Source organism: Tamandua tetradactyla, chromosome 6 (genome assembly GCF_023851605.1).
Source record: "Tamandua tetradactyla isolate mTamTet1 chromosome 6, mTamTet1.pri, whole genome shotgun sequence".
NCBI lineage: Eukaryota > Metazoa > Chordata > Mammalia > Pilosa > Myrmecophagidae > Tamandua > Tamandua tetradactyla.
This window is the reverse complement of record NC_135332.1, coordinates 15,682,080-15,709,453: the sequence shown is the minus strand read 5'-3', so window position 1 is coordinate 15,709,453 and position 27,374 is coordinate 15,682,080. Positions and strand designations below refer to the sequence as shown.

At 42.5% G+C, this 27,374-nt stretch overlaps 1 protein-coding gene and 1 pseudogene across 3 annotated transcripts; both read left to right on the top strand.

Moving 5' to 3' along the window:
* Positions 1-1,537: 1,537 nt before the first annotated feature.
* On the top strand, positions 1,538-2,695 carry LOC143686569 (N-acetylneuraminate-9-phosphate synthase pseudogene; annotated as a pseudogene).
* A 9,331-nt stretch (positions 2,696-12,026) lies between these two features.
* SLC25A19 (solute carrier family 25 member 19) lies at positions 12,027-27,362 on the top strand. 3 transcript variants are annotated; one of them, XM_077163810.1, is made up of 9 exons: positions 12,031-12,220; positions 12,680-12,795; positions 14,421-14,501; positions 16,281-16,450; positions 16,635-16,790; positions 17,830-18,000; positions 24,360-24,543; positions 25,242-25,372; positions 26,948-27,362. In XM_077163810.1, exons 4-9 carry the CDS (start codon positions 16,319-16,321, stop codon positions 27,128-27,130), a joined length of 957 nt encoding a protein of 318 aa, XP_077019925.1. In that variant the 5' UTR covers positions 12,031-12,220; positions 12,680-12,795; positions 14,421-14,501; positions 16,281-16,318; the 3' UTR covers positions 27,131-27,362. The 3 variants fall into 3 exon arrangements, with proteins under 3 accessions (XP_077019927.1, XP_077019926.1, XP_077019925.1); XM_077163811.1 differs by lacking the exon at positions 12,680-12,795 and having other exon boundaries at positions 12,030-12,220; XM_077163812.1 differs by lacking the exons at positions 12,680-12,795; positions 14,421-14,501 and having other exon boundaries at positions 12,027-12,220.
* The last annotated feature ends 12 nt before the right edge of the window (positions 27,363-27,374 follow it).

Genomic DNA, 27,374 nt, shown 5'->3' with positions numbered 1-27,374 from the left:
CCTGGTCAACCCCTGGCCCACCCGTGACTCTTGTTTTTATTGAGGGCAAAAGAACACATCTATATTTTTACTTTCTACATTTAATCTTTGATCCATCTGAAGGTTGCCCTGAATGATTCAGCTCTCTTTTTTCCAGATTCCTACCCCGTTGTCCAATTGTATTTATTAGAAGTTTCATTGTCACCTCTCTGATTTGAGATGCCATTTAAAAAAACTGTACTTTTATATATATTTATATAAAACATAAAATTTGCTATTTTAACCATTTTTAAGTTTATAATTCAGTGGCATTAATTATATTTATATGTTGTGCTACCATCACCACCACCCATTACCAAAACTTTTTCATCTTTGCATATAGAAACTCTGAATGCATTAAGCAATAACTCCCCATTCTCCCCTCCCCTAGCCCTTGGTAATCTCTAATCTACTTTCTGTCTCTGAATTTGCCTTTTCTAAACATGCCATATGAATGGAATCATGTAGTATGTGACCTTTTATGTCTGGCTTATTTACCTTAGCATCATGTTTTCAAAGTCCATCTGTGTTGTAGCATTTTTCTGAACTTCATTCCCTATTATGGTTGAATAATATTCCATTATACATATAAACCCCATTTTGTTTATACATTCATCTGTTGATGGGCATGAATTATTTACACCTTTTGCTTATTGCAAATAATGCTGCTGTGAACACCGGTGTATAGATATCTAAGTCCCAGTTTCCACTTCTTTTGCAAATATTCCTAGTGAGATTGCTGGGTCATATGGCAATTCTATGTTTAACTGAGATAATGGCTTTTTGTACCCTGAATTTCCACTGGGTCCTGTTTCTGGACTTTCTGTTACGTTGTTCTTGGTTGCTCATGGGTCCTGATTCCTTAGGTTTCGTAGTATGTTTTGAAATCAGATTGGGCAATTCTGCCCCTCATTGCCATTGCTTTTCAGAGTTTTCTTGGCACTTGTTTATTTTTTCATAATAAGTTTTAGAATCAACTTGGCCAGTTGCAGAAGGTGGCTTGTGGTGTTTTTATTAGTATCATGTTAAATTTACACACTATCTTAAGATTTGACAGCTTTATGATGTTATCTTACTATTCAAGAATGTGGTACATCTTTTCCAGACTTTACATGTCCTTCAAGAGTGTCGCAAAGTTTTCCTTAGGGAGGTTTTGCAGATCTCTTGTGGTGTTTATTCCCAGATAGTTAATCTTTTTTGTACATGTTTTAAATAAGACCTTCCTGTTGGTATATGGAAGGTATTGGTTTCTCTATACTAATTTTAATCCCACTTCCCTATGGACTTACCTTACTCTATGTGATGGTTTGGCAATAGATCTCATAAGGACAGAATTTTGTCTAACTCATATTTAAACCCCATTACTAAGAAAGCGAAGAAGGTTCATCCACCTCTTTTCAACATCCCTCTCTCTGTGCTTAGAACAGTGGGGATAAAAATCTAAAGACTGTGCAGGCCTGAGACTGCAGCCACGGCCGGAGCGTGTGGGCCTTGCGGGGCCGAAGCTTGAGGGGCCGCGATGCCACGGGAGCTGGAGCTGTGTCCCGATGCTGAGTGGGCTGGCAGCACCCATGCTTCATCACTGCCGCTATCGGCCAGAACCACCAGGGCGACGTGGATGTGGCCAACCGCACGATCCGCACTGCCAAGGAATGCAGGGCTGATTGTGCCAAGTTCCAGGAGAGTGAGCTGGAATACAAATTTAGTTGGAAAGCTTTGGAAAGGCCATATCCTTCAAAACATTCCTGGGGGAGAACCCATGGTGAGCATAGATGATATCTGGAGCTCAGCCATGCACAGTACAGGGAGCTGGCAGCTACAGCGCGGTGGTGGGGAGCTTCACTGCCTCTGACGTGGGTGAGATGGCAGCTGAATTTCTGCATGAGCTCAGTGTTCTGTTTTTCAGAGCTGGATCTGGGGACATGATAATTTCCCTTCTCTGGAGAAGACAGCCAAAAAAAGGCTGCCCCCTGATGCTCTCCAGTAGGATGCAGTCCATGGGTACCATGAAGCAGGTCTACAAGACCGTGAACCCCCTCAACCCCAACTTCCGCTTCCTCCAGTGCACCACGTGTACCCACTCCAGCCTGCAGACATCAACCTGCAGGTCATCTCAGAGTATCAGAAGCTCTTTCCTGACATTCCCTTTAGCTATTCTGGGCATGAGACAGGCATAGTGACATCTGCAGCCATGGTGGCCGGGGATCCAAGGTGCTAAAGCGCCACATCACCTTGGACAAGACTTGGAAGGGAAGTGACCATGCAGTCTCACCGGAGCCTGGGGAGCTGGCCGAGCTGGTGCAGTCGGTGTGCCTCATGGAGAAGGTCTTGGGCTCCCCGACCAAGCAGCCCTATGAGATGGCCTGCAACATGAAGTTGGGCAAGCCTGGGGCTGGGGCAGGGAACCCAAGTGAAGGTCCTAGAAGGCCCCGTTCTAACACTGGATATGTTCATTGTGAAGGTGGGTGGGCCGAAAGGTTATCCCCCAGAAGACATCTTTAATTTAGTGGGCAAGAAGCTCCTGGTCACTGTTGAAGAAGATGACAACATCTTGGAAGAATCAGTAGATAATCATGGGGGAAGTAAAATGCTGTTCTCTGGAAAAAAAAAAACAAAAAACGTTAGTCTAAAGACAAAGTCCCACAAGGACAATGCCTCATTCTACACTAGTGAATGAGTTGATCCTAAGGGATGAGATTCAGATAGACAGACAGAGACAGATAGGTAGACAGATAGATAAATAGATAGATAGATAGAAAAATAGATAGGTGATGAATGGATAGATAAATGGATGGGTAGATAGAGTGATATGGCAAATGTGACAAGAGTTAAATGTGGTGGTCCTGCTTATTTGGGTGGGAGGTATGTTGAAAGTCTCTATATGAGTTTTATTTTATTTTTGCAATTCTCCTGTAAGTTTGAAATTATTTCAAAATAAAAAGTTTCTTGTTTTTGTTTTAAGTCTAATGCTATGAAATTGGCATACAAGTATCAGTTCAAGTTCCTGTTTTCAATTCTTTCGGGCATATTCCTGGAAGGAGAATTGCTGGGTCAAATAGTATGTTTTACTTTCTGAGGAACTGCCAAATTGTTTTCCCCAGTAGCTGCACCATTTTACATCTGTACCAACACTGTACTAGGCTTCCTATTTCTCCATATATTTGATCTATGTTGAAATTTTATTTGGGTAAACAAATCATACACTTAGAACCCCCCCAAATGGATATCTTAGTTAGCTTAACCATAGGCATATTTAAATAAAGAATTATTTTTTATGTATGATAAAATAGAGGGGTTTGGTATGTTCTTTTCTTTCGTTTGTTTCTTACCCGGGTACCCAGTTGTTCAAGCCATTTGTCAAAAAGACTCTCCTTTCCTCCTTTGGATTACTTCAGCTCCTTTGTTAAAAATCAAATGTCCATGTAAGTCTGGGTCTATTTCTGGGCAATCTATTATGCTCCATCAGTCCACAGTCTGCCCTGATAATGTGCCACACGACCTTGATTATTACAGCATTTTGCTAAGTTTAAAGTCAGGTGGAGCAGTCCGCCCACTTTGTTCTTTTGCAGGATGCCTTTGAATTCTAAGTTATTGGAATTTCCATACAAATTTTAGAATCAAATTGACTTGTCAAATTCTCCAAAACACCCTGGCTAAGATTATGACTGGGATTGTGAAATTCTTTAGATCTTGGGAGAACTGACGACTTAACAACAAACTGTACTTACTATTATTTGCTTAAATTTTGAAATACTTAGAACTTACAGGAAAATTGCAAAAATAAAACGTAAACAATGCAATGAACCCCCTCACCCAGATACTCAGATTTATCAACTTAAAGCATTTTACAACATTCATTATATCATTCTATCTAGCTATCTAAACATTGGAGAGTAGGTGGCATACATCATGCTTCTCTAACACTTAACACGTCTTCCAGGTACATTTCTTAAAAACAAGGACATTCACTATGTAATCTCCTTAAGTACAGCTATCAAGTTCAAGAAATTCAACATTGATATAAAGCATACAGCCCATATTCCAATTTTTTTTTCAGTTGTCCCAATACTATCTTTTTTGTGTGGGGGACATAGAGGATTTTTTAAAAATTTATTTAGTAACACACACACACACACACACACACACACACACACATATATATATTTTTTTATTAAAAAATAAATTTTTAAAAAATCCTCTATGTCCCCCACACATAAAGCATTGCAAAATGCTTTAAGTTGATAAATCTGAGTATCTGGGCGAGGGGGTTCATTGCATTGTTTTAGGTTTTATATATATATATATATATATATATATATATATATATAACCTAAAACTTCCCCCTTTAACCCCATTCAAATATATAACTCAGTAGCATTAATTACAGTCACAATGTGCTACCATCACCACCATCCATTACAAAACTTTTCTATTCTGAGTGTATGTGTTGGGAACGTTTCTGTTTCTTTCTTGTAATTTTTTTTAATTAATAAAAAATTTTAAAAATTAAATTAACTGAAAATGTCAAAAAAAAAAAAAAAAAAAACCCAAAACTTTTCTATTACCCCCAATAGAATCCACTTATTTTTAAAGGGCAATTTTACCATCTAATTGTCCAACAGCAGAAGACTAAAATAGTGAAATAACTAAACTCAAAAGCTCACTCTGCACCCATCTATAGAGAGAGAATATAGTTTAATAGTTGCCAAGGACTGGGGGAAGCAGGAAAAGAGAGTAAGTGAGAATGGGTATGGGGTTTCTTTCAGGGATGATGAAAATGTTCTAAAATTGATTGTGGTGATGATTGTATAACTCTGTCAATCTACCAAAATCACTGGATTGAACACTTTAATTGGTGAACTTTATGCTATGGGAAATGTTATGTTATGTGAATTACATGAGTGAAAAATGAGTTAAAAAAAAAACAGGTGGGCCATAGTGGCTCAGCAGGCAGACCTGGGTTCGAGTCGCAGTTCCTGCCATACTGGAGACCCGGGTTCGATTCCCAGTGCCTGCCCATGCTAGAAATAAAAAAAAAAGTTTTAGGGTGCACAGGTGGCTCAGTGGTAGGATGCTCACCTTCCATACAGGAAGACCTGGGTTCAATTTCTGGACCATGCACCCCTCTCCCCCCACAAAAAAAGTTATTAAAAAAAGCTTTAAAAAAGATGACCTTAAAGAGTACAGAGTTTCTGTTTGGGAGGGTGGTGATGGTAGCACAGCATTACGAGTGTAAATAATGCCACTGAATTGCATACTTGAAAGTGATTAAAATGAAACATTCTGTTATATGTATATGTTACCACAATAAAAAATTAAAACAAAAACAAAAAATATTATGTAGCAATAAAAAATGATAGCTTATGAAGAACTTGTAAAAATATGGAAACATCTCCATATTTATTAAATAAAAAACAGAATTGTATTCGTACAGTGCGATGATAGTTAATTACACTGAAAACAAAAATGCATCATTTAAGTGTCAGGAAATAACAGTGGGAGGAAATAAACCAACACTGCATCTGGGGTTGTGATTGGGTAATGAGATTAGGGGTGATTTTTTATTCTTTTCTTGTTATTCTGACCTTTTTGTTATGTTCCGGAATTGCTTAACACGTGTTTCTTCTGTAACAATAAAATCAAATGAACTTCTAAAAGAATTAACATTATGCCAATTAATGTTTAAAATAAACTGTTTCAATACTTTGTTTTTGAAAATGTGAATTATGATAAATTCAGAGTGCAGATTTACCCCATTAAATTTTTTATGTGTAGTAGGAATTTTTAATGGCATGAGTGAAAAAAACATCATACAAACATGTTTGTACCCTTTGGTCTCAAGAATGTGTGTGTGCAGGAGATCTGAGAGTGCACATGTGGGTAACAAATAGGGATTAAAAACAGTGTGCTAAAGCCCACTGTACCTGAATAGTAGCTACCAATTGGAGCAATGAATGAAAAAATGTTAATGCAGGTGGGCTATCTTGGTGGGGTCACAGGTGACATACCTTTTATGTTTTTTATTTTCCACATTTTCCACAGTGAGACATATTGCTCTTCAAATGAAAACATCTTTTTTTTTTTTATCCTTAAGAGTGGAAAAACTGATGGCAAAATCCAACTGAACTGAGCCAGAGAACCATCATTTGAAATTCTAAGTGAAACGTTCCTGTGAAAGAAGCCAAAGTACTATTCCTACGAAGTCTGTTCACTCATTTATTTATCAAGTAATCCCATAGCATCCTTATCAGGCCTTAGGAGAAAAAGATGCATGCAATATGGTCTTTACATTTAAGAAACTCTCAGTCTGCAGGGGAGCCAGATAATCAAATCCAGCTGGAGCATGAGGTAAGCCGTGCTTTAATACAGGTGCAGAGGGAAGCCAAAAAGGAGGTCTGCCTGACCTTGCCAGAGGGAAAACGGGGGAGGGCATGATATTTGGAGAAGATGGCCTTTAAGACAAGCCTCCTAGTTCCTGGATCAGATAAATCCTGAAACCCAAAGGGACCAGCATTTCCAGGATTATCAATTAATTTCATGCCCTTATCCTTTAGTGTGGACACCCCTTCGCAACAAGAAAAAGTCAGAACAGGCATTGCCTAAAGATCCCTATGGATTGGGACAAGGATCAAGAGAGAAGGAGGTAAAACAGAGAAACTAGGATTTTAAAAATGAGTATGACTGCTGAATCTCTATATTGATATTTCTTCTAGCCTCCAGTGTTTTGGAGCAGCTAGAAGGAAAAATCTGAGATGGTGGAATGGTAGCCCATGACAAACTGTGGGATCTACTCTGTAACTATTGCTGAAGTTGTGCTTTGGAAATTAATGCTTTTTTTCTTTCATTGCTTTGTATATATATTATATTTTATAATAATGTTTTAATAAATTGGGTACATGGAAATACTAGTGGTCAATGAGAGGGAGGAGTAAGGGATATGGGATGTATGAGGTTTTTCTTTTATTCTTTTTTTTTCTTTTTCTGGAGTGATGCAAATGTTCCAGAAATGATCATGGTGATGAACACACGACTTAGTGATGATATTGTGAGCCATTCATTGTCTACCATCTACGGACTGTATGTGTGTGAAGATTTGCCAATAAAAATATTTTTCAAAGATATTAAAAAAAAAAAAAAAAAAAAAAAAGACAAGCCTCCAGGGACTGATGGCAGGAGTGCCTTGCAGAAGAGGAGAAGAGGACATCTCCAGAAGATTGGTCTGCTCTTGGGAGGATAGCATGATCATCCTAGCTCCCTGTGGGTTTGAAGAGTCTCCAGGTCCATGTTCTCTAAAATCTGCTTCTCAGATTTAGTCACCCTTGAGAAAGGCGGGACCAGAAGTGGCAGGGGAAGAAGATATAGTCTGTGGTTGACCAGGGGTGAGTTCAACCCTCCTCTTTGGTGATGTGGGCTGCACCCACTCTGTTCCCCTGCGCAGCTGGTGGTGAGGTGAAGAAAGGCTTCCCAGAGACAGAACAGGAAATACCTTCTCAGGGAGACTCTTGAGTGATGGGTGGGATGTTTGTCACCCACAAAGGTTGATAATCTGGTCAGAGAAAACCGAATGCCAAAACCCAGAAAGCTGGAAGCCTGAGACCCCTCCTGCAAACACGCAGACCCCTTCTCTTTGGCATTACTTCGACACACCCTGTGGCCCCTTGAAGTTTGGCTCTTCCGAGAAGAGAAACAAAAGAAGTGAGCTCTTGAAAGTTACTGGACAGTAAATCCTCTTTCTTTCTTTTCTTGGTTAGCTTGCTGGTGGTTGAGTCATTTGCTGAGTGAATTTGAAAGGACAAAAAAAGGAACTGGATTAGAAGCTCCCCTAAACCTTCCCCTGAAGACTGTCAGAACTTCCTCCAAAATCCTCAGATGCTAGTTGTTTCTCAGATACAGAGCCCTAAAATTTAAGCAAATAAAAATGAGAATGATAGGAAAAGATGGAAACTCAAGGGTCCATCAACAAGTGAACAGAAGAATAAAATATGGAATATTGTTCAGCCATTAAAAAGGAAATAAGTGGGGCGGGCCACGGCGGCTCGGCAGGCAGAGTTCTCTCCTGCCATGCCGGAAACCCAGGTTCGATTCCCGGTGCCTGCCCATGTAAAAAAAAAAAAAAAAAAGGAGGAACTAAGTTCTGATCTATGCTACAACACAGATGAACCTCAAAAACATTATGCTGAGTGAAAGAAGCCAAACACAGGGGGCCACATATCATATGATTCTATTTAGATGATGTGTCTAGAATAGACAAATCCTTAGAGGAGCGAGTAGACTGGTGGTGGCTCAGGGGCTGAGGTGGGGGTGGCGGATGGGGAGTAACTGCTTAATGGGGTCAGGGTTTCCTTTTGGGGTGATGAAAATGTTTCGGGACTTGATAGAAGTGGTGGTTCCATAACATTGTGAATGTACTAAATGCCAATGAATTGTTACCTCTAAAATGCTTCCTGTTATTTAAAAAACAGCAAGGGGGTAGGGGAACAGAAATCCCATCCTCATCTCATCCTAAGTAATAAGAAAGGAGAAAGGATCAAAGGCAGCCTCGGATGATAACCGGGAAGTGCACCCTTAATTTGTTGTTTCCACAAGTAGGAGCCATCAATCAAAATACTTATCTCCAGGCCTCAGCCCCGCCTTACCCAGTCGTTGCCCCTGTGAAAGGCTAACCAGCATTTAAAAATAAGCATCCCAGATGATCTTGCAGCAGTTGAATCCCCTGGAAGACCCGCTCAAAATGCAGATTTTTTTTTAGCCCTGTGGAGGTACAGGGCTGCAGGGCCAGACACCACGTAGTGCAAAGCCTTGGCTCTCTTTTTTTTTTTTTTAGATTTATTTCATTATATTGATTTATTTATTAATTTTTAAATTTTTTTTAAAATACCAAAAAACACCAAACGCAAACATTTGTAATTTTTTATCATTCCATCCTACATATATAATCAGTAATTCACAATAGCATCACACAGTTGCATATTCATCATCATGATCATTTCTCGGAACATTTGCATCTATTCAGGAAAAGAAATAAAAAGACAACAGAAAAAAATTCATACATACCATATCCCCACCCCTCCCCCTCTGGATCACCAGCATTTCACTCTAAATTTATTTTAACATTTGTTCCCCCTATTGTTCATCTTTATTCCATATGTTTTACTTGTCTGTTGACAAGGTAGATAAAAGGAGTATCAGGCACAAGGTTTTCACAATCACACAGTCACACTGTGAAATCTATATTGTTATACAATCATCTTCAAGAAACATGGCTATTGGAACACAGCTCCACATTTTCAGGCTGTTCCCTGCAGCCTCTCCACTACATCTTTACTAACAAGGTGATATCCATTTCATGCGTAAGAATAACCTCCAGGATAACCTCTCCACTCTGTTTGGAAACTCTCAGCCATTGACACTTATTTTGTCTCATTTCACTCTTCCCCCTTTTTGGTTGAGAAGATTTTCTCAATCTCCTGCTGCTGAGTCTCAGCTCATTCTAGGGGTTTTCTCAAACCCTTGATGCTGAGTCTCGGCTCATTCTAGGATTTCTGCCACACGTTGCCAGGAAGGTCCACACCCCTGGGAGTCATGTCCCACGTAGACAGGGGGAGGGTGGTGAGTTATGGTTGTTGTGTTGGCTGTAGAGAGGGCCTTGTCTTTTTCGATGGAGAAACTGCAGCCTAGGGAAGGGAAGGTGCCTCCGGGCTATCATGCCTTCTACAGGGAGCAGGACTGAAAATTCACTCAGGGAGGAGGGAACTCCTCAACACCCCAGCTTCAGTGCAGGCAGCTGTTAAACCAACAGTTTGGTCAAGGCCAAGTGATTTACTCCCACTGCAAGAGGTGGGGAAGTCCAGAGAAGCTTTTAATAGGTCTGTTTCGGGCAAATGCTGATGAGGTCACAGAAGCATTCACTTCCCTCACCTAAAGGGAACCGTTATTTTTCCAGTTTCTGTTCTCACCCAACATGCTTTACTAAGTATATTTCACTTAAAGTGAAGTGACTAGATTTCAAGCATGCAAAAACCTGGACCCAAGCTCAAGCCCATTGGCACTTGTCACTAAGAGAAAAGGGAGCGAGTTCCCCTCTGCTCCTTCTCTGCACACTTGTCATCTGACCTTGAGGGCCCACAGTCACAAACCCTGGCCTCTCCGGGCCACCATCAACTAAATGACCTTTGAACACTGATATAGGTAAAGAAGCCTACTTTTATTCTGCCTTTCCTATATGAACAGTACCTACTGTAATGGAGTCACCAATGAAGGAAGTTTCTCTTTACAGAAGAGGTCCAGCGAGGTGCAGAAGCAAAGACATCACAGTTTCCATCTCCCAGTCAATGAAGAGAACAAGTCAGTGGACATCAATGGCTGCTAGCCCGACAAAATGAGAGACAAACAGGCACGATTCTCCTGCCAGAAATACACAATACCATGCCATGCAAGTCATCTCGTAAAAAAAATAAAAAATAATAATGAAACCCTTTTCCATCCACTTGCCAATTTGCAGAAAAGTCGGGGAACAGAGATAGAAGTTCACCACATTCAGGGAAACAGTAGCAGCAAAATCCAGACTAAGGACAACTCTACGGAACCTAGTTTCTTTCAAAATAAAATTAGAGAAAAAGAGAAAGGAGGGGGGAAAGAGGAAAGGAAATAGAGAAAAAAATGCAAGTTAAGAAATAAAAGAGGAAGAGGGAAAGCTTTTTTTTTTAAAAGTCTTAAGAGATATATTACCCAAGTGCAACGAATGGGCCTTATTTGGGTCTCAAGTCAGACAACTGTCTTTTAAAAAAGACATTTATAGGCCAATCATGGAAACGTGAACATGAATTGGATATTTGACGATATTAGGAAATCATTTTGGTCTTTTTTGGGGGAGTGGGGGATGATAGTTTTGTGGATATGTTTAAATGGGGGAATGCTTGCCACTTAAAGAGACATACCAAATATGGGAAAAACTTCACCTAATGCAAACTATGGACTATAATTAACAGTAATATAATGTCCTTCCATCAGTTGTAACAAAGGTACCAGACCAATGTTAAGTGTCAACAACAGAGGGGTAGTACATGTATGGGGTTTTTCTTTCTGGAGTAATGAAAATGTTCTCAAACTGACTGTGGTTAAGGAAAGCACATCTTAGATCATACGGAGAGCCACTGATTGTACACGTTGGATGGATCGTATGATGTGTGAATAAAAGGTGCTTTAAATCTTTTTTTGATACATACCATAGTGTTTACTAATGAAATCATTTAATGTTTGATATTTATTTCAAAATAACGTTGTGCGTTTGGGGTATTCCACGAGGTAGGGGAGGGTATAGAAGCAAAAACAAGGTTGATCTTGAATTGTTAGTCTATTCTCTTTACTTTTGCATATATTTGACTTTTCCACAATAAAAATATTTGATTACACTAGTGTAAAAACTGCAACCATAAAGTAGGAAAGAAATACTGCCCGGCAAAAACGCTGATGGCAGCTGGGTGAGAGCCGCGGGATGGGTCATTTCCCCCTTTCACGTCTACCCTTCCTGCAATGTGACTGTTATTTTTATGACGATAACTTATGTAAAAACAAAACTTTAAAACAGAACCAAAATTTCATATTTTTGTCGGCCTCGTCCTGGTATTAAAAACTCAACTATGGGAACTGTAATATTATAGATACGTTACCTCAGTAACTATTAAAAACAAAAAATCATCGATTCTCCCCAACATTCTCCCGGTTTTTACGCGGCTACCCCGCTATCTCTTCCAAGTTCAGATTTTCCAGGCTCTGGAACTATAAGTGTTTTTGAGGAAAGCGGGTCAAATTCAAAGTCCCAACATCGCACCCGGCCCGCGGCGAGCAACACGACATTTCCCCGCGACCTTCAAAACGGACGCCGGATACCGACCAGCCACTTCCCCCCGGGTCGGGAACGTACGCGTGCGCGCAGTGGGACTACATCTCCCAGGAGGCCTTGCGCCACGCCGAGAGACACGCCCTTTGGTATCGGGGGACTACATTACCCAGGCACACCTCGCGAGAGGCGGTTACTGGACCGCCGAGGGTACAACCATTGGTCCAGCCGCTGCCCAGAGCTGCGCGTTGATTGGCCCAGGAGCCGGTCAGTTTCCGCCGAGCGCGACTGGGTTTTGATGTTGCACTGTGAGGAGAGCTGGCGAGAAGAGCGCGGAGCGCTGGGCTGAGCCTGTGGGGCCGGGTGAGTGACCTCTGCCTCCGCCCTTCTCGCCACCGGCTCGGGGACCCACACCGTCGTTTCCCCGGGCGGGCCGGGGGAGGCACGCGAGTGCAGATACCCACCCGGGGCGGGGTCTGTACCACACGTGTCACACCTGAGCTGAAAAGCGCCCTCACGGTCGCGGGGGGCGAAGCCCCCACCCCTGGCGGGGAGCCGAGACACCTGCGCGCCTCTTCGCGGGCATCTTGCCCCAGTCGGGGAGTAAAAGCACCTCGTGTCGCACACCTGGACACCTGGTACACCCGCGGGGACTCCTGCTGAGACCCTGGCCAGCCCTCTCATCGTGGGCACGTGGCGACGGCAGACGCCCCAGCCACCCGCCGCTCACGCGGGGGTGCCTTTTCTCTGGGGCTGAACACACCGTACGTCTCGGGTGCTGCATCGCATGTAACCACACCTCGTCTTATTTTGTGTCTTCAGGTAGATAACAAGGGGTACAAGAAGGAAATTTTAAACAAGCAGAAAAAGTACGGCCACCACTGGACTATATTGACAGGGCCTTTCGCTTGACCCAGTTCAGAAGGCTGGTCACTGAGGTGCGTCTTGCGTGCTCTTCCCAGCTCTCCTGGCTAGGCAGGGCAGACATCCTATCCATTTCCCGGAAGGGAAAACCAAGCCCAGGTTAAAAATTCAGGCTTCTTGATGTGAAGCCTCAAGTGCCTAAAATTTTGTCTGCTGTGCTAAGCTGCTTATTTCTAGAAATATGGGGTAAACTCGCCGCCCCTACCACCTCAGGCAGTGCTGCAGTTATAGGTAGGGCTGGGAGGGAAGTGCCTGACGTCCTGCATCTCCTGCTAGGGCAGTGCTACCTCTCCTACCTGCAGGACACTCCTTCTCCCGTCTGTAAGGGACCCAGTGTGACCTGAGCAGCCCTTGGGTGACCTCAGGAGAGGCCTTGCCTCTCAGTCCCCTGCCTCAGCTCTGAATTGCACCTCACAGGCCCCTCTGCGGGAGCAGCTTAAGTCCCAGAGAAATAGATGGCAAAGGCTATTTCTCCTCATGTTAGGACATGGAAAGAAAGTACCAAGAAGTGAGTACCTTCCTGGCAGGGGTCAGGAGGTTTCATACTGTTAGACTTTTTGTTGTGACAGTTTTTAGTTGTCTTTATACACCTTAGTTCATTAAAAATGTACTTGTTTGAAAGATCCTGTAAATAAAGTGGCAACCCACTAATGTGGGATAGAAGTCACCCCTCTCAGCATAGTATTCTTGCTCTGTTTTTGTAAAGAAGCAATATTTCTTACGGGAAACTTACTGATCGCACAGTTGTTAAAAGATTGTTATGATAATGACATATACAGTCTAAACAAGACAGGCCAAGTATTATGATAAAAAATATATATCTTTAAAGTTAGTAATATGGACAGGCCCATGGCAGGAGGGAGAAGCAACAGGACACTGGGTACTTTCATGCTGGCTGAGAGTACATTCCCCTCCATTAGAGCAAACAACTTCCGTGAAGAGATACAGGTATTCCATGCACATCTGAATTCACAGAACAAATTTTGACCTGCTGTATATACAGTCTAAAGTGACAGAACTGGGATCTTTCTGTGAAAATAGTGAATAGTCCACCCCAGGCAAGAAGCAGGAGACATCAAGTCATTTACTCTCCGTTGAACTTGGAAGATGTTTTCATTCTTGATATTTGTAAAGAGCTGTGTCTCATCCTGCTACATTTTATTCGCAGTCGACATGCAATTAAGAGTGGAGGAATTTTGTCATTGTTCGTTTCACCTAACAGTGATAAGTACTCTTAAAAATGTGAGAAATTTTTAATAACATTTTAGCTGCACACTTGACACATCATATGAATCATCTGTAGCTTTAAGCCAAAAGGTAGAAGGGAGTACATCTCAGTTTTAATGCTTTTGCATTTTAGTACTCTATGGTTTCTTACACTGTCCTAAATAACTAGTACAACTGTTAGTTTATTTACCAAATCAGGCAGTAGCTGGGCTGCCTAGGGAAAACCCCAAATAAGAAACACCATTCCTTTTTCCTCTGGGGCCTTTAGAAAGTAGACCAAAATTCTAAATTAATCAAGATACCTATGAAGCAGTGGTATTTTTCTTCATGTCTCAAACCATTAGACTTTTAGTGAAATACGAGTTTAGAATACTTTGCTGACAGGGCCTCATAGAAATGTCTTGATTTTAAGGTTGGATTGGAGTGCTACTTTGCTTCTTTCAGAAAAATGAGGGTTTGGGACTGATGGACTGGTGCCCGACAGAACTTCAAGGTGGGTAAGAGGAGAAAAAGAATTGGTGGGGTGTGGGGAGGGAAGGAAAGGATGCTCTTGCTTAGAGATTGTCATTGTGTAGACAGTGACTTCTCCAGGACTACAGGTATTCAAGTACTAGGTAAACTCGGAGGTCCCTTTCAAAATCATTTTATATGTGTTTTTTGTTTGTTTGTTTGTTTGTTTTTTGACTTTGGCCTTTACAAAATCAAACGCTGTAGAACTGTGTAAAGAGAAAGGGAGAGACTGCTCTCCCTTCTCCCTTTCCCAGCCCTTCCCCTGCCCCCAGACATTTTTGATTGTCAGGGATAGTGGAGGGTGGGGTGGGGGGAGGGCTACCGGCATCTAGTGGGTGGAGGCCAGTGATGCTGCTAAACATCCGACAGTACACAGGACAGACCCCACTAGCAAAGAATTATCTGTTCCAGCTATCATTCGTGGAAGGTTGAAAGACTCTACCTAGACAAAAATGGAGCTGCATGTTTTTTGAAATAAATATATTTTAAAAGCCCCCACAGGGCCCAACAAATTATGGCACAGCCACTTGCTGGAATGTTATTCATCCATTTAAAATGATATCTAGGAAGACTGTGTAGCAACATGGAAATGTGCTTATGACATTTTTAGCTCTAAAAGCTGGGATTCAGAATTGTGTGAACTGGGTAAAACTCTATAAATGGGAGAAAAGTGGAAGGCAATATGTGAAGTGAAAAATATTAAGGTCGTGGGGCTTTTTTCTCTTCTCAGCTGTTTTTGAAAGGTTATTATTCTATAATATAAAACTTATTTGGATTTTAATCATTTATTCATTAATTATGTTTTTATTACCTTTGCTGATCTCTGGAGATTTAGCCGTAAATTAGACCACCAACTCCTTTCTGATTTGGAGTCTTCCTTGTTTGGACAGAGGAGACAGGGAATTCATTTTGGCTAGTGCTGTGAATGCTAGAAAGAAAGTGAGGGCCACCCTGTGCTGGAGCTGGGGAGGGGAGTCAAGATGGCCTCCTGGAAGACCCGAGGAGCAAGTGAGGCTGCATTTCAGACCTGGGGGGCTGCACGTGCAAAGGCAAGGCCAGCAGAGGGGTGCACCATCAGGGCTTTTCTAGGAACTGGTCTGAAACACAGAGCACACTGGTTATGTGAGGGAAGGTAAAGGTAGCTCAGGATGAAGGTAGAGAGGTCAGCGGTGTCCGAAACGGCAGGGCCTGGGAGCATCTTAAGGCAACACAGTTCCACTGCAGTGGGTGGGCCTGGCTCTGTGCCCAGAAAGACCCAGAATCACTTAGCTCTTCCTTGGGTTAATGTGGGTTCGTTAGAGAATCCCCAGTTGGGTGTCTGACCATCCCCCTCAGTGTCCACCTAGAGTCGTTTGTTCCTCAGATGCCTTACTCCCACTCTGATGCAGCCTAGGACCTTGTCTCAGGCAGAGGTTTGCCCACAGAGCCAGAGGTCATTGAAAAGCCTATTGATTTTTGGGAGGGAACAGTTTCCTACCAAACTGTTTGTTCATTCAATCAACATTTGTTGAGCCCCGGAAACACAGGGGTGAACAAATGAGACCATGGCCTTGTTTTCACAGAGCTTATATGATAATGGAGAAGGGCAAGGAACAAATATCCAGTATGAATGGCTCGAAGGATATAGCTGAAGGGGCTAGATCATGATGCGGGCACCATTTTAGACAGGCTGGTCAGGGTGGGCTTCCCTGAGGAGGTGATGTTTGAGTAGAGGGCCTGAAGGAACTTGCCTTTGTGTTTACTCCATGACTCTCATGTTTAGCTTGATCCTGATGGACACTGCTTGGGCGAGAGGCAGGAATGGTCGGCTATGACCCCACGGCAGATGGCAGGAATATTTCCAAGTTTGAGGTGGCAGTGGCTGGATCTGTGTCTGGACTTGTCACTCGGGCACTGATCAGCCCCTTAGATGTCATCAAGATCCGTTTCCAGGTACTGTTTTCCCTTTTTCCCTGCAGTAAGTTGGAGGACAAATTCAGTCTTTCTTGCAAAAGTAGTTCCTAGAATGCAGAATTGTTTCATCAAATTGAAGCACTTCTTCATTGCCTTTTCTGAAATTTATTTCTCACCTCACTCCAACTCCTATTGTCCTGACCTCTTAAATTTTGATTCCTAGCTTCAGATTGAGCGCCTGTCTCGCAGCGACCCCAATGCAAAATACCATGGAATCCTACAGGCTGCGAGACAGATTTGTCAAGAGGAGGGCCCAGCAGCATTCTGGAAAGGACACATCCCAGCCCAACTTCTCTCTATAGGTTATGGAGCCGTCCAAGTAGGTGGCAGGGGAACCAGCTGGGCTACTGGGGTCACGCTTAGTGGAGGAGCTCGGGGACAGTGAAGCAAACAGGGCATGCCTCTTGGGATAAGATGGGTGGAGGCAATGAGCACATTTCTTGGTCATCTTCACTGGGAACCCACCTGGCATACTGAAAAGGAAGTTGGATCTTGCCTTCCCCCAGCAAACACCAGTTTAGCAAAGATGGATTATTAGGTGTGGCACATAGGAGACAGTCTTGATGCATCTATTTCAAAATGGCATTTTCACATATGTGATTCATTTAAACTTCACAGCAGTATTGTGAGGAAGGTAGAGCAGGAGTTCTCTGGATCTCAGAGAGGTTAATTGAGTTGCCTGAGGTCACACAGCCTCTTTTGTCATGGGGCAGGATTAGAATCCAGGCTCCTTAACTTTTAATCATTCGTTCCTTCAGCTGAGTGTTGTGGCAAGTAATGGTTGCAACAGCCAACCCTCATACAGCCATGTGGTCAGTTGCTTATCCATTTGCCACTCCCTGTTGTTCTGTCTCAGCGCCTGCACACAGATATATGCTGCGGTATCTAAAGAAACAGCCTCGTGGGGTCCTTAGGAGGCCATGACACCTTAAGTAGGCTGGAGTAGGGTCTGAGTACAAGGGGGATGGATACACTGTGGAATATGCTTCTGACAGAATCTTCCTGAGAAGAGTGATTCTCAGACGGCACTGTTGCCAGCTGTGCTGATGGGGTCCCCTGCCAAGAGTCAGATAATGGCCATCTTTTCCCGGGTCCCAGAAAAGTTAGTTAATGGGTAGAATTTGTCTGATACAGTTTTTAACCCTTTGACTGTTTGGTATCACTCAGAATTAGAGTATAGAATGGCACCTGTTTTTTGCACAGAACTACATATTCATTCTATTCTGTCACTGCTCATGAAGAATATTGCTTCACCTGTCCCTCATTCTGGCTGAGTTACAGGCAGAGGAGTGTTTGAGGAGTGTTTGATCCCAGCTCCCTCTTTGGGTGGCCACTGACATTTTCACTCGCTCTTACAGTTTTTGTCGTTTGAAGTGCTCACCGAGCTGGTCCACAGAACCCATGGGTACGACGCCCGCGAATTCTCAGTGCACTTTGTATGCGGTGGCCTGTCCGCCTGCGTGGCCACCCTTGCCGTGCACCCGGTGGATGTACTGCGCACACGCTTTGCAGCTCAGGGTGAGCCCAGGGTGAGTGGTCAGGGGCCAAGGAAGGGCAACCTGAACGATGGAAGGTGTTACAGTGGTGGGGAGCCGTTCCTTAGAAGAAACAGAGCTGGAGAGCCTCGGATTTACAGTTCATCAGTCAGTTTGTACTTAGCACCATGTTTGATACTGTGGGGGTGTGGGGTGTGGGGAGGGACATGTTCTTACTGCCAGGGAGCTCACATCTCACTGGGAAGTTGGAATCTAAGGTATGAAACTGAGCCACTGAGTACCAGGGAGTGGGCAGGGTCTGGGAGATGCCAGGGAAACAGAGGCTTGAGAACATGTTGCTGTATTATTGGAAGAGTGTTTTTGGTTTCCCCAAAGAAAGGATTAGAGGAAATGGGATAGTTGAAAGGAAGAATTTACTGCGTGAAAGTGGGAGATTAAACTTTGAGAGACCCCTCCCCACCATAATCTGTTTCATAGCCATATTTAAGAATAGACTCCTCTGTGTCCCTTCTCTGTGTCCCTGTCTCCCTTCTGCTTTAAGAAACCGTTGGTGGGGAAGGACACTTTGCTTAAGAATTTGAAGTGGAACTAGTTAAGAATAGCTGTTGTTTTGTTTCTGCCAGTTCTTTGTGTGGCTCAGGGTGGATACCCTAGGTGGGGAGGAGACTCTCGTTTAGAGGAGACCTCTTGGTTGAAAAGAACCAAGTTCCCTGGAAACAGTCCTAAAGAAAAGAATTGGGGCATAAGAGTTAAATTGCTCTATGTGATAATTCCATAGAAAATCGGAGTTTGGGGGTGAGTGCCCTGGGGGTGAAATGGAATGAGGAGCCCCAGGAACTGAGCAGCGAGGTGGGGGAGAGAGAGGAAGTATAGGAAGAGAGGACAGACAGCTCTCTGTAATATGGCCGCTGGGACAGTCCTTTAACTTTTCTTTTCTGAGCTTCCTATAATCCTGTTCTGTTACATCCAGACCTTTAGTAAGGGACTAAGAGAAGGAAAAAAAGTGAAGATATCATTAAGAAAAGAAAATACATGTTATGTCTCTAGTTTTGGCAATCGAAATGTTTTATTCAAGTTGCTGGAATAACTAGAAAATGGTCTGTGTGTGAAAGTGAGGGGATGAATCCTTTTTAAAAACTGCAGAACTCCCTGTCTTCCTTAGACTGTGCGCATCCAAACTATAAGCCTTCAACCTTAAAAAACTGTAAAAGAATTTTTTTATCTATGTTAAAGTATGTAAAAAATTTATAAGACAATTAATTCATTAATTGTAATGTGTTTGTAAAGACAAACAGTTCTTCATGAATTGTAACTCCTGATTCCTGTCCTCCAGAGGCAGGCAGCCACTTTTAATACCTATAGGTGTTTTTCTGATTGTAAGTAACATGCTTATACTGCTCTTTCCCTCTTTCTTTTGAAATTATAGACGTTAGCTAATGACTGTTACAATGGAAGTTGAGGATTTGCTCTTTCACCACCACCCTCGTGAATGCCTGTCCTTCTCTCTCCTCGCAGTGCAACCAAAGAATAGATTTTGGTTAAAACAAAACTCAGTGTTTGTGTTATTTAGATTATGCAGATATGGTTTCTGATATATTATGATTACATTTCTTTTCTAACTTTTGTCTTCCCTGAAGTTAACAATTGCCCTGTGTTTTATTTGTTTGGCTTTCTATATACTTGTCACTAATTCATCCCCAAATCTTTTCTCGATAGATCAGCCATGTGGCCAGCAGTCCCATGTTATTATGGAACACCGTTCCCGACACCCCTTTTCCGTATCCTCCCCGGCACCTCCCCTGATGCGTCCCCGAACCCTCTTCCTGTGCCCTTCATCCTTTGCCTTCGGTCTGGACCCTTTGCTCTAGGTCTGTCACCAGCTGTTCTGGGAATTCTCAGCTTCCAGGGATCCCAGGTCTCCTCTTTGTTTACTAGTCCCTCATTTGGGTGGAGCACATCTTGAGATGTAGCTTCCTGAAACATGCTTTGCCTATCTGAAAGTGTCTCTTTTTTTTTGTTACCTTATGTGTAAAAATACTCATGACTGATGGTTTGGGTATAGCATTCCAGGCAAGAGATGTTTATCTCAGCATTGCTGAGGAGAAGTCCAGAACCATTTTGATTACTGATCTGTTACATGAAGCCATCTCCCCACCTTCCACCCCCACCTCTGGAAGCTTTCAGGATCTTTTCTGGGTCCCTAGTATTCTAGAAACCTAGCAGAGATGTGCCTTGTTGCAGGTCTTCTCCACTCGTATGGTGGGCATTTCCTAGACCATTTCAGTCTGGGAAATATTCATGTATTATTAATTCATAATTGAATTAATTCATAATTCATAATTATGAATTCATATTAATAATTCATATTATAATTCATAATTCAAAAAACCCTCTGTTTTTTCCTTCCTTTCTGGAATTCCTGTTTGTTGAATGTTGGTCATCTTTTGACATCTTTTCTCTGTCATTGTACAGCTTTCTTTGTCTTTTTGTTCTGATTCCTGGGGGTTTCCTTACTTTATCATCGGTCCTTCTATTGAACTTAAAAAATGTTTTTGCTAACATAATTTTAGTTTCTAAGAGCTTTTTATTGGTTTATTTGTTTTGGGCAGGTTAATTGAAGTAGAGTTTATATACAGTAAGTTTACTCTTTTTAGTGTACAGTTTTGGGTGTTCTCACAAACACATACAGTTGTGTAACCATTGCCATAATCAGGATATAAAACAATAGTTCCATCAACTCTGCATTCCCTCGTACTCCTTTGTGGCCACCTTTTCTCCAACCCCAGACCTTGTTAGCCACTGATTTGTTTTCTATCCTTGCAGTTTTGCCTTTTCCATAACATATAAATGGAATTATATAGGACATAGCCTTTTTTTTTTTTATGTATCTTTTTAAGATTGGCTTCTTTCTCTTAGCATGATACGTTTGAGACTCATCCATGTTTTATGCATATTGCTGAGTACTATCCTATTGTGCAGTTGCACTGTGGTTTGATTTTTCTTTTCTAAAGTAATTTTATTTATTTATTTTTTTCATGGACAGGCACTGGGAATCGAACCTGGGTCTCCGGCATGGCAGGCGAGAACGCTGCCTGCTGAGCCACCATGGCCTGCCCTGTGATTTGATTTTTCTATTTACTAGTTGAGGGACACATTTTTGGGTTGTTCTGCAGTTTGGTGCGATTATGAATAAAGCCGTTATAAATGTTCAAATTACTGTGTGAACATAGATTTTCATTTCTCCTGGGTAAATACCTAAGAGTGGGGTTGCTGGGTTATATGGTAAGAATATGTGTAACTTAATAAAAAAATGTTAAACTGTTTCCTGCATGGATGTACCATTTTACATGGTACATTTTACATTACCATCAGCACTTCTAATTGCTCTGCATCCTTACTAATATTTAGTATTTGTCAGTTTTAAAATTTATTTTAAGCAGAGCTTAAATTTACCATCCATTTTACTTGCACAATTTGAAATTATTTACCTTTTCTAGAAAACAATTATTAATTCTTACATTAAGAATTGAGTAAGAGGTATAATTCTTTGGAATATCATTTACTATGGTTTTAATTGACATTTCTTTAATGACTAATGACGTTGAATGTCTTTTCATGTGCTTATTTGCCATTTGTGTATCTTCTTTGGTGAAATATCTACTCAGATCTTTGGCCCAGTTTTGTATTGGGTGGTTTGTTTTTTTATTATTAAATTTTATATTTTTGAATACAAGTCCTTTATCAGATAAGTATTTTGTAAATACTTTCTCTGAGTTTGTGACTTTTTGTTCCTTAAGGGTATTTCAAAGAGCAGAAGTTTTAAATTTTGATTTAGTACAGTTTATCACTTTGTTCCTTTATGGATTGTGTTTTTAGTATTATATCTTAGAAATATTTGCCTAACCCCAAATCTCAGAGATTTTCTCAGGAGCTCTTTCTTGTTCTCTGAATCTTCTCTCTTTTTAAAATAGATTCTTCTTTTACCATTGAAGGCAGTAATTTCTTTGTGGTCTGAGAATACTAGATACAATTTTGCAGGTGGATTCTTTTTTCTTTAGCTTTCTTCTGATTTCTGTATTGTCTCTTTCTTCTAAGTCCTCTTCCCCCTACTTGATCTACATGGCCTTATTTATTTATTTGTTTATTTATGTATTTATTTTTTAATGAGAGAAATTGTGAGTTTACAGAAAAATCACGCATAAAATACAGGATTTCCATATACCTTCCCTATTATTAACACTTTACCTTGGTGTGATACATTTGTTACAATTGATGAAAGTACCTGTTTATAATTATACTATTAACATGGTTTAATTTAGGGTTTACTGTCTGTGTTGTACAGTTCCATGGATTTTTTAAAAATTTAGTCTAATACCGTACATATAACCTACAATTTCCCCTTTTATCCACAAATACATATTTCAGTGTTGCTAATGGTTTTTTTAACATTTTTAATTGTGAAATATAATTCATATATACAAAAAATAATAAATGTCAAAGTACATTGTAACAAGTAGTTATAGAATAGATTTTTTTTTTTTTTAACATGGGCAGGCACCGGGAATCGAACCCGGGTCCTCGGGCTTGGCAGGCAAGCATTCTTACCTGCAGAGCCACCGTGGCCCGCTCTAGAATAGATTTTAAAGTTTGGTATGGGTAGTTCCACAATTTCAGGTTTTTCATTCTAGTTGCTCCATGATACTGGAGATTAAAAGAAATATCAATATAATAATTCAGCAGTCATACTCATTTGTTAAACCCTACCTTCTCTGTTATAACTCCTCCTTCTCCTTGGATCCTACTCCCAATCTAGGGTGGTATCTAGCCTTTTCAAGTTGAAAAAGGGTGTCAACACTATAGATTAGGGGGATGGAACTGGTTAATATTCTTAGAGAGGCTGGCTGGCCCCTCTGGGTGTTAGGATTTATATGGCCTAGGAACCCTCTGGATGTTATAGGTTTCAGAAAAGTAAACTTAAACTTGAAACGCTTGTAGAATTTCAGATAGAGTGAGCCCTAGGTGTTCTTTAGGGTTAACTGGAATGGTTTTGGTTGGGGTTTGGCAAACTGCCAATTAGTAATACCTAGTCAAAGCTTATGTAAGATCAGTCTCCAGAATAGTCTCTCGACTCTATTTGAAGTCTCTTAGCTACTGGTACCTTATTTTGTTACATTTCTTTCCCCCCTTTTGGTCAGGAAGGTGGTGGTGATCCCGTGGTATCAGGGCCAGGCTTATCCCTGGGAGTCATGTCCCATGATGCCAGGGAGACTTTCAACCCTGGATGTCATGCCCCACGTAGAGGGGAGAGTCATGATTTTCCTCGTAGGGTTGGACTTGGAGAGAGAAAGGCCACATGTGAGCATATGTGGTCTCCTTTTATGAAGCCTTTCCTCAAGTGTCTGATCATTGGTGCAATCCCAGAAAGCAGCAAGGGAGATTTGGGTGTATGGGCAGGCTCAGTGTCCAGTGGCCTTTCCTTAGGGGCCATCCCTTTCATGGTGCCCCTTGGGGCTGAATCCTTCAGTTAGACTGCAGCATTCTGGGAGCCAGGTGGGGGCGAAGGGTCAGGGTTTCTCCCTGTTGAGTTGCAGACCTGCCTTCAGTCACCCATCTTCAGTGAGGTCCTCACCACACCCTCAGCTAGGTGAAGCCAGAGCCCTTGTGGTCTATTTCAAATAATATATGCTTAATAGAAAGGTACAAAGATAACCAAATGCCCTGTGATCTTCTTGCGTAGATTTTGCCTATTGATGGTTAAGACAGGTTAAATATGTACATGTGGCAAAAATTTCAAACATAAAATGGTTTATAGTAAATCTCTTCCTTCCCTGCACATTTATCTGTGCAGAGATAATCAGCTATTCTTCATTTCCTGTGTATCCACTGAGGATAATCCCAGTGTCCACAAGCAGCCATGTCTGTAGATCTCTCTGCTTCCTCTACATACAATGTGCCCACTCTTCTGCATCTTGCTGATGTCATTAAACTATGTTTTGGGGATTATTTTATATCAGTCACGTAGGTCACTTCATCCTGTTTTAGCAGTTACCTCATGTTCAAGTGGGTGCACACTTGAACATAAAATGATAGGTTACATAAAATGATAGTTTATGTAACCTATCATTCAAAGATGGAGATGGCCTCTTTGTCTTCCACAGGCTGCTGCATGACTATCTTTGGATACGTCCTTTTGTGCACATGTGGGTCTCTCAGTCATGTAAATTCCTAGAAAGGGAGTTGCTGGAAAACCCTGTCCTTTAAATTTTTGTCCATTGTTTTCTTTCACTGTCCCCTTGGTCGAGTTTTTGGAGTTGGGGAAGCACATGTGATGGGTTGTGTTCTAGGGCTGAAGCTGCTGCCCTAGCTCACACTGCCTGTGTTTGTCTGTCCAGGTGTATAAAACCCTCCGAGACGCCGTGGTGACGATGTACAGGACTGAGGGCGCCTTGGTCTTCTACAAAGGCTTGAATCCCACCTTGATCGCCATCTTCCCCTACGCAGGGTTCCAGTTCTCATTTTACAGCTCTTTGAAGCATGCATACGAGTGGGCCATGCCAGCTGAAGGAAAGAAAAATGGTGAGACCTTCCTCAGGTGAAAGGGAATCTGTGTCTCCATTCCATCTCCACCCACAAGCTATAAAATCTCTTTCAGACTCACATAGGAAATACATTTTTCTTGTCAGGAGAAAACCACTGAAACACCACTCTTGTCAGGAGAAACACCACTGTTCTCTGTACCTGGCTTTGTAATGCAGCCAGTAAAACATACGAGCCCAGTGACCTGCAGGTGCCTTTTTTCTTATAGCTCTTGCCATATCCATCTTGGCCTCACCAGCATTCAGTTCCTAGGATTGGTCATGGTTTTCCTTTTGTAAGAGGTCCAATTTACAAATTGCCTGGATTTGTTTTTGTTTTTGTTTTAATTTGAGCAGATGGGGCAGGGCATGGGGGTCCTGTTCCCTCTCAAGTCTTAAACTTGTACCACCTTGCTGAGCATACAGGCCATTCCTTGCCTCTAGCTGGGGAGATTACTATGCAAAGGCTTACATCCTCCTGCCACCAGCCAGTCCGGTCTGCAGTCCCTTAGCATTCTTGCCAAAGGTGGTTATGTCGCGTTCACTCTTTTCTGGGTTAAACTCCTCTAATATCAAAGGGTGCTTGCTCAGGGGGTTTTGTTTATGGTACAGGATTAGACAGACCTGATGACCTTTAAGCTGTCTTCCAGAGATTACATTTCATTCCATTTTCCCCTCACTTCCACTTCTTTGGTTCAGGGAACCTCAAAAACCTGCTTTGTGGCAGTGGAGCTGGAGTTATCAGCAAGACCCTGACGTACCCTCTGGACCTCTTCAAGAAACGGCTGCAGGTCAGGGGCTTTGAGCAGGCCAGAGCTACCTTTGGCCAGGTGAGCCATCCCCCTGCAGACAACTCTGACCCTTGCTCCTCACTGGCCACAAGAAGGAGCCAAGGTCAACTCCTGCCTGGTTGTACAGTGTTAGCCACCATGGCCCTTTTACCTCCAGCCTGTCCTCAGGGACCCCCGAGCCCAGGGGAAAGCCACATGCAGAGCCCCATCTGATACGGTACTGTGGGAAGATCCAGGGGAAGAAAGATTCACAATCTCTGCCTTTAAAAAGTGTCTAGTCCAGTTTACAATATAGAATACACTCACCTAAGAAGGGTCCCCCAAATATTAAAGTGCTTGAAGAAACTCACACTAGTACATGGGGTGCCTTCCTTTATGCTGTAGGTGTTCTTTTATGCTGAAAAGGGGAAAATTAAATTTGAGCAACTAAATTATATTTCAGATACACGAAAAGGCTTTGCCATTTAGAGAAACCCTGGGTAGGTACATTTTGTAATGTTAATAGTCATGTCCTGCTCAGTGTGTTCATATTATCCTGTTCTGATTTTGTGAAAGACCACAGTGATGATCTGTGCCAGGTGGAGGAGGCAGCAGGGGTGGAAGTTAACCATGGGGGCATGAAAATACAGGCTGCCAGATGCCAGAGGAGGACAGCGTGAAATGAGAGGCAGGGAAGGGACAGTGCACTTCACTTGGGAAAGAGAAGAATTTGGGTTTATAATTGTGTTTAGGTTTTCACAGAAATAATATTTTCTTTGTAGAAAAATTTAGAAAGCTCAAATAAAAGGAAAGATAAAATCACCTATAACCTAACCACCACCCAGAGATAATCACACAGGACTTTTTGGTGTAGTAATTTTTTTATTTGCATAGATAAACACGTGTATGTTTTAACAGAAAGTGGGATTATACTGCATACAAGGTTTTGTAATCTTTTTACATTTACCAACTTGTCCTGAAAAGACAGTTTGAATTTGGACAGGGAAGAGGGTTAGAGAGAGAGAGGCCCCCACCTACTGGAGATAGTAAGAACAGACTTGGCTGGAGGTAGGCAGGGTCAGGACCAGGGGGAGGTGAAAGAGTAAGGTTGAGGTCAAATGGTAGAAGTCCTTGATGCTTTATGATGTCCTCATAGTTGTCAGGAGTTACTGAGGGTTTTGGGCCGGAGGGAGGCACAAAATGGGGCTCTACTTGGGGGCCACAGGACTGGCAAGCTCACTATGGAGTCAGCTGCCAGAGGTGAGACTGCAGCAGGGTGGGCAATATGGAAGGGGCAGCCCTGGCCAGGCTAAGGGGTAAAGAGGACCAGATTCAGACTTGTTGCCCAAGTGAGGCCAAGATGCCTCTAGGATGTGGGTCCGGAGCTATGGGCCTGTCCTCACCTGTCCCCATAAGAAGGAGCTCTGTCCAGGTGCTGATTCCCAGGCACTACACCAGTAAGTCTGGGTTACTCCACTGGATTACTCTCTTTACTTTTGCATTCATTCTTTCATCCAGCAAATATTTATTGAGAACTATGATGCACCAGCGGCTGTGTTGGCAGAATAATAGAGCTGGCTGTCCATACTTTAGTTGCCTCCTTGTCCTCAACCAGAGTGACCCTTCTCTCTCCAGGTACGGAGCTACTCGGGCCTCCTGGATTGTGCCACGCAGGTGCTGCGAGAGGAAGGTGCCCAGGGCTTCTTCAAGGGCCTTTCCCCCAGCCTTCTGAAGGCTGCTTTCTCCACAGGCCTGGTGTTCTTCTGGTATGAGCTCTTCTGTAACTTATTCCACTATCTGAAGAAGGCAGACAGCTAGCTTCGAGGGCAGGAAGGGCAACCTCCTGAAAGAAGGAAGACTTGGTCTCCAACCTGGTATCACACTGAGAGGTGCTGCCCGGCACCCCCTGCCAGCCTGGGGAATGAAGAGCCTTTAGGAGCAGGATGCAGCCTTAGTCCCCCCTGCTGGGACACCACCAGGACAGGGGCTTGCTGGGAGAAGGCAGGAATTGGTGTGTGGGCCGCAGTGATATAAAGCGCAGAAGAAGGTTGATGTTGTCATT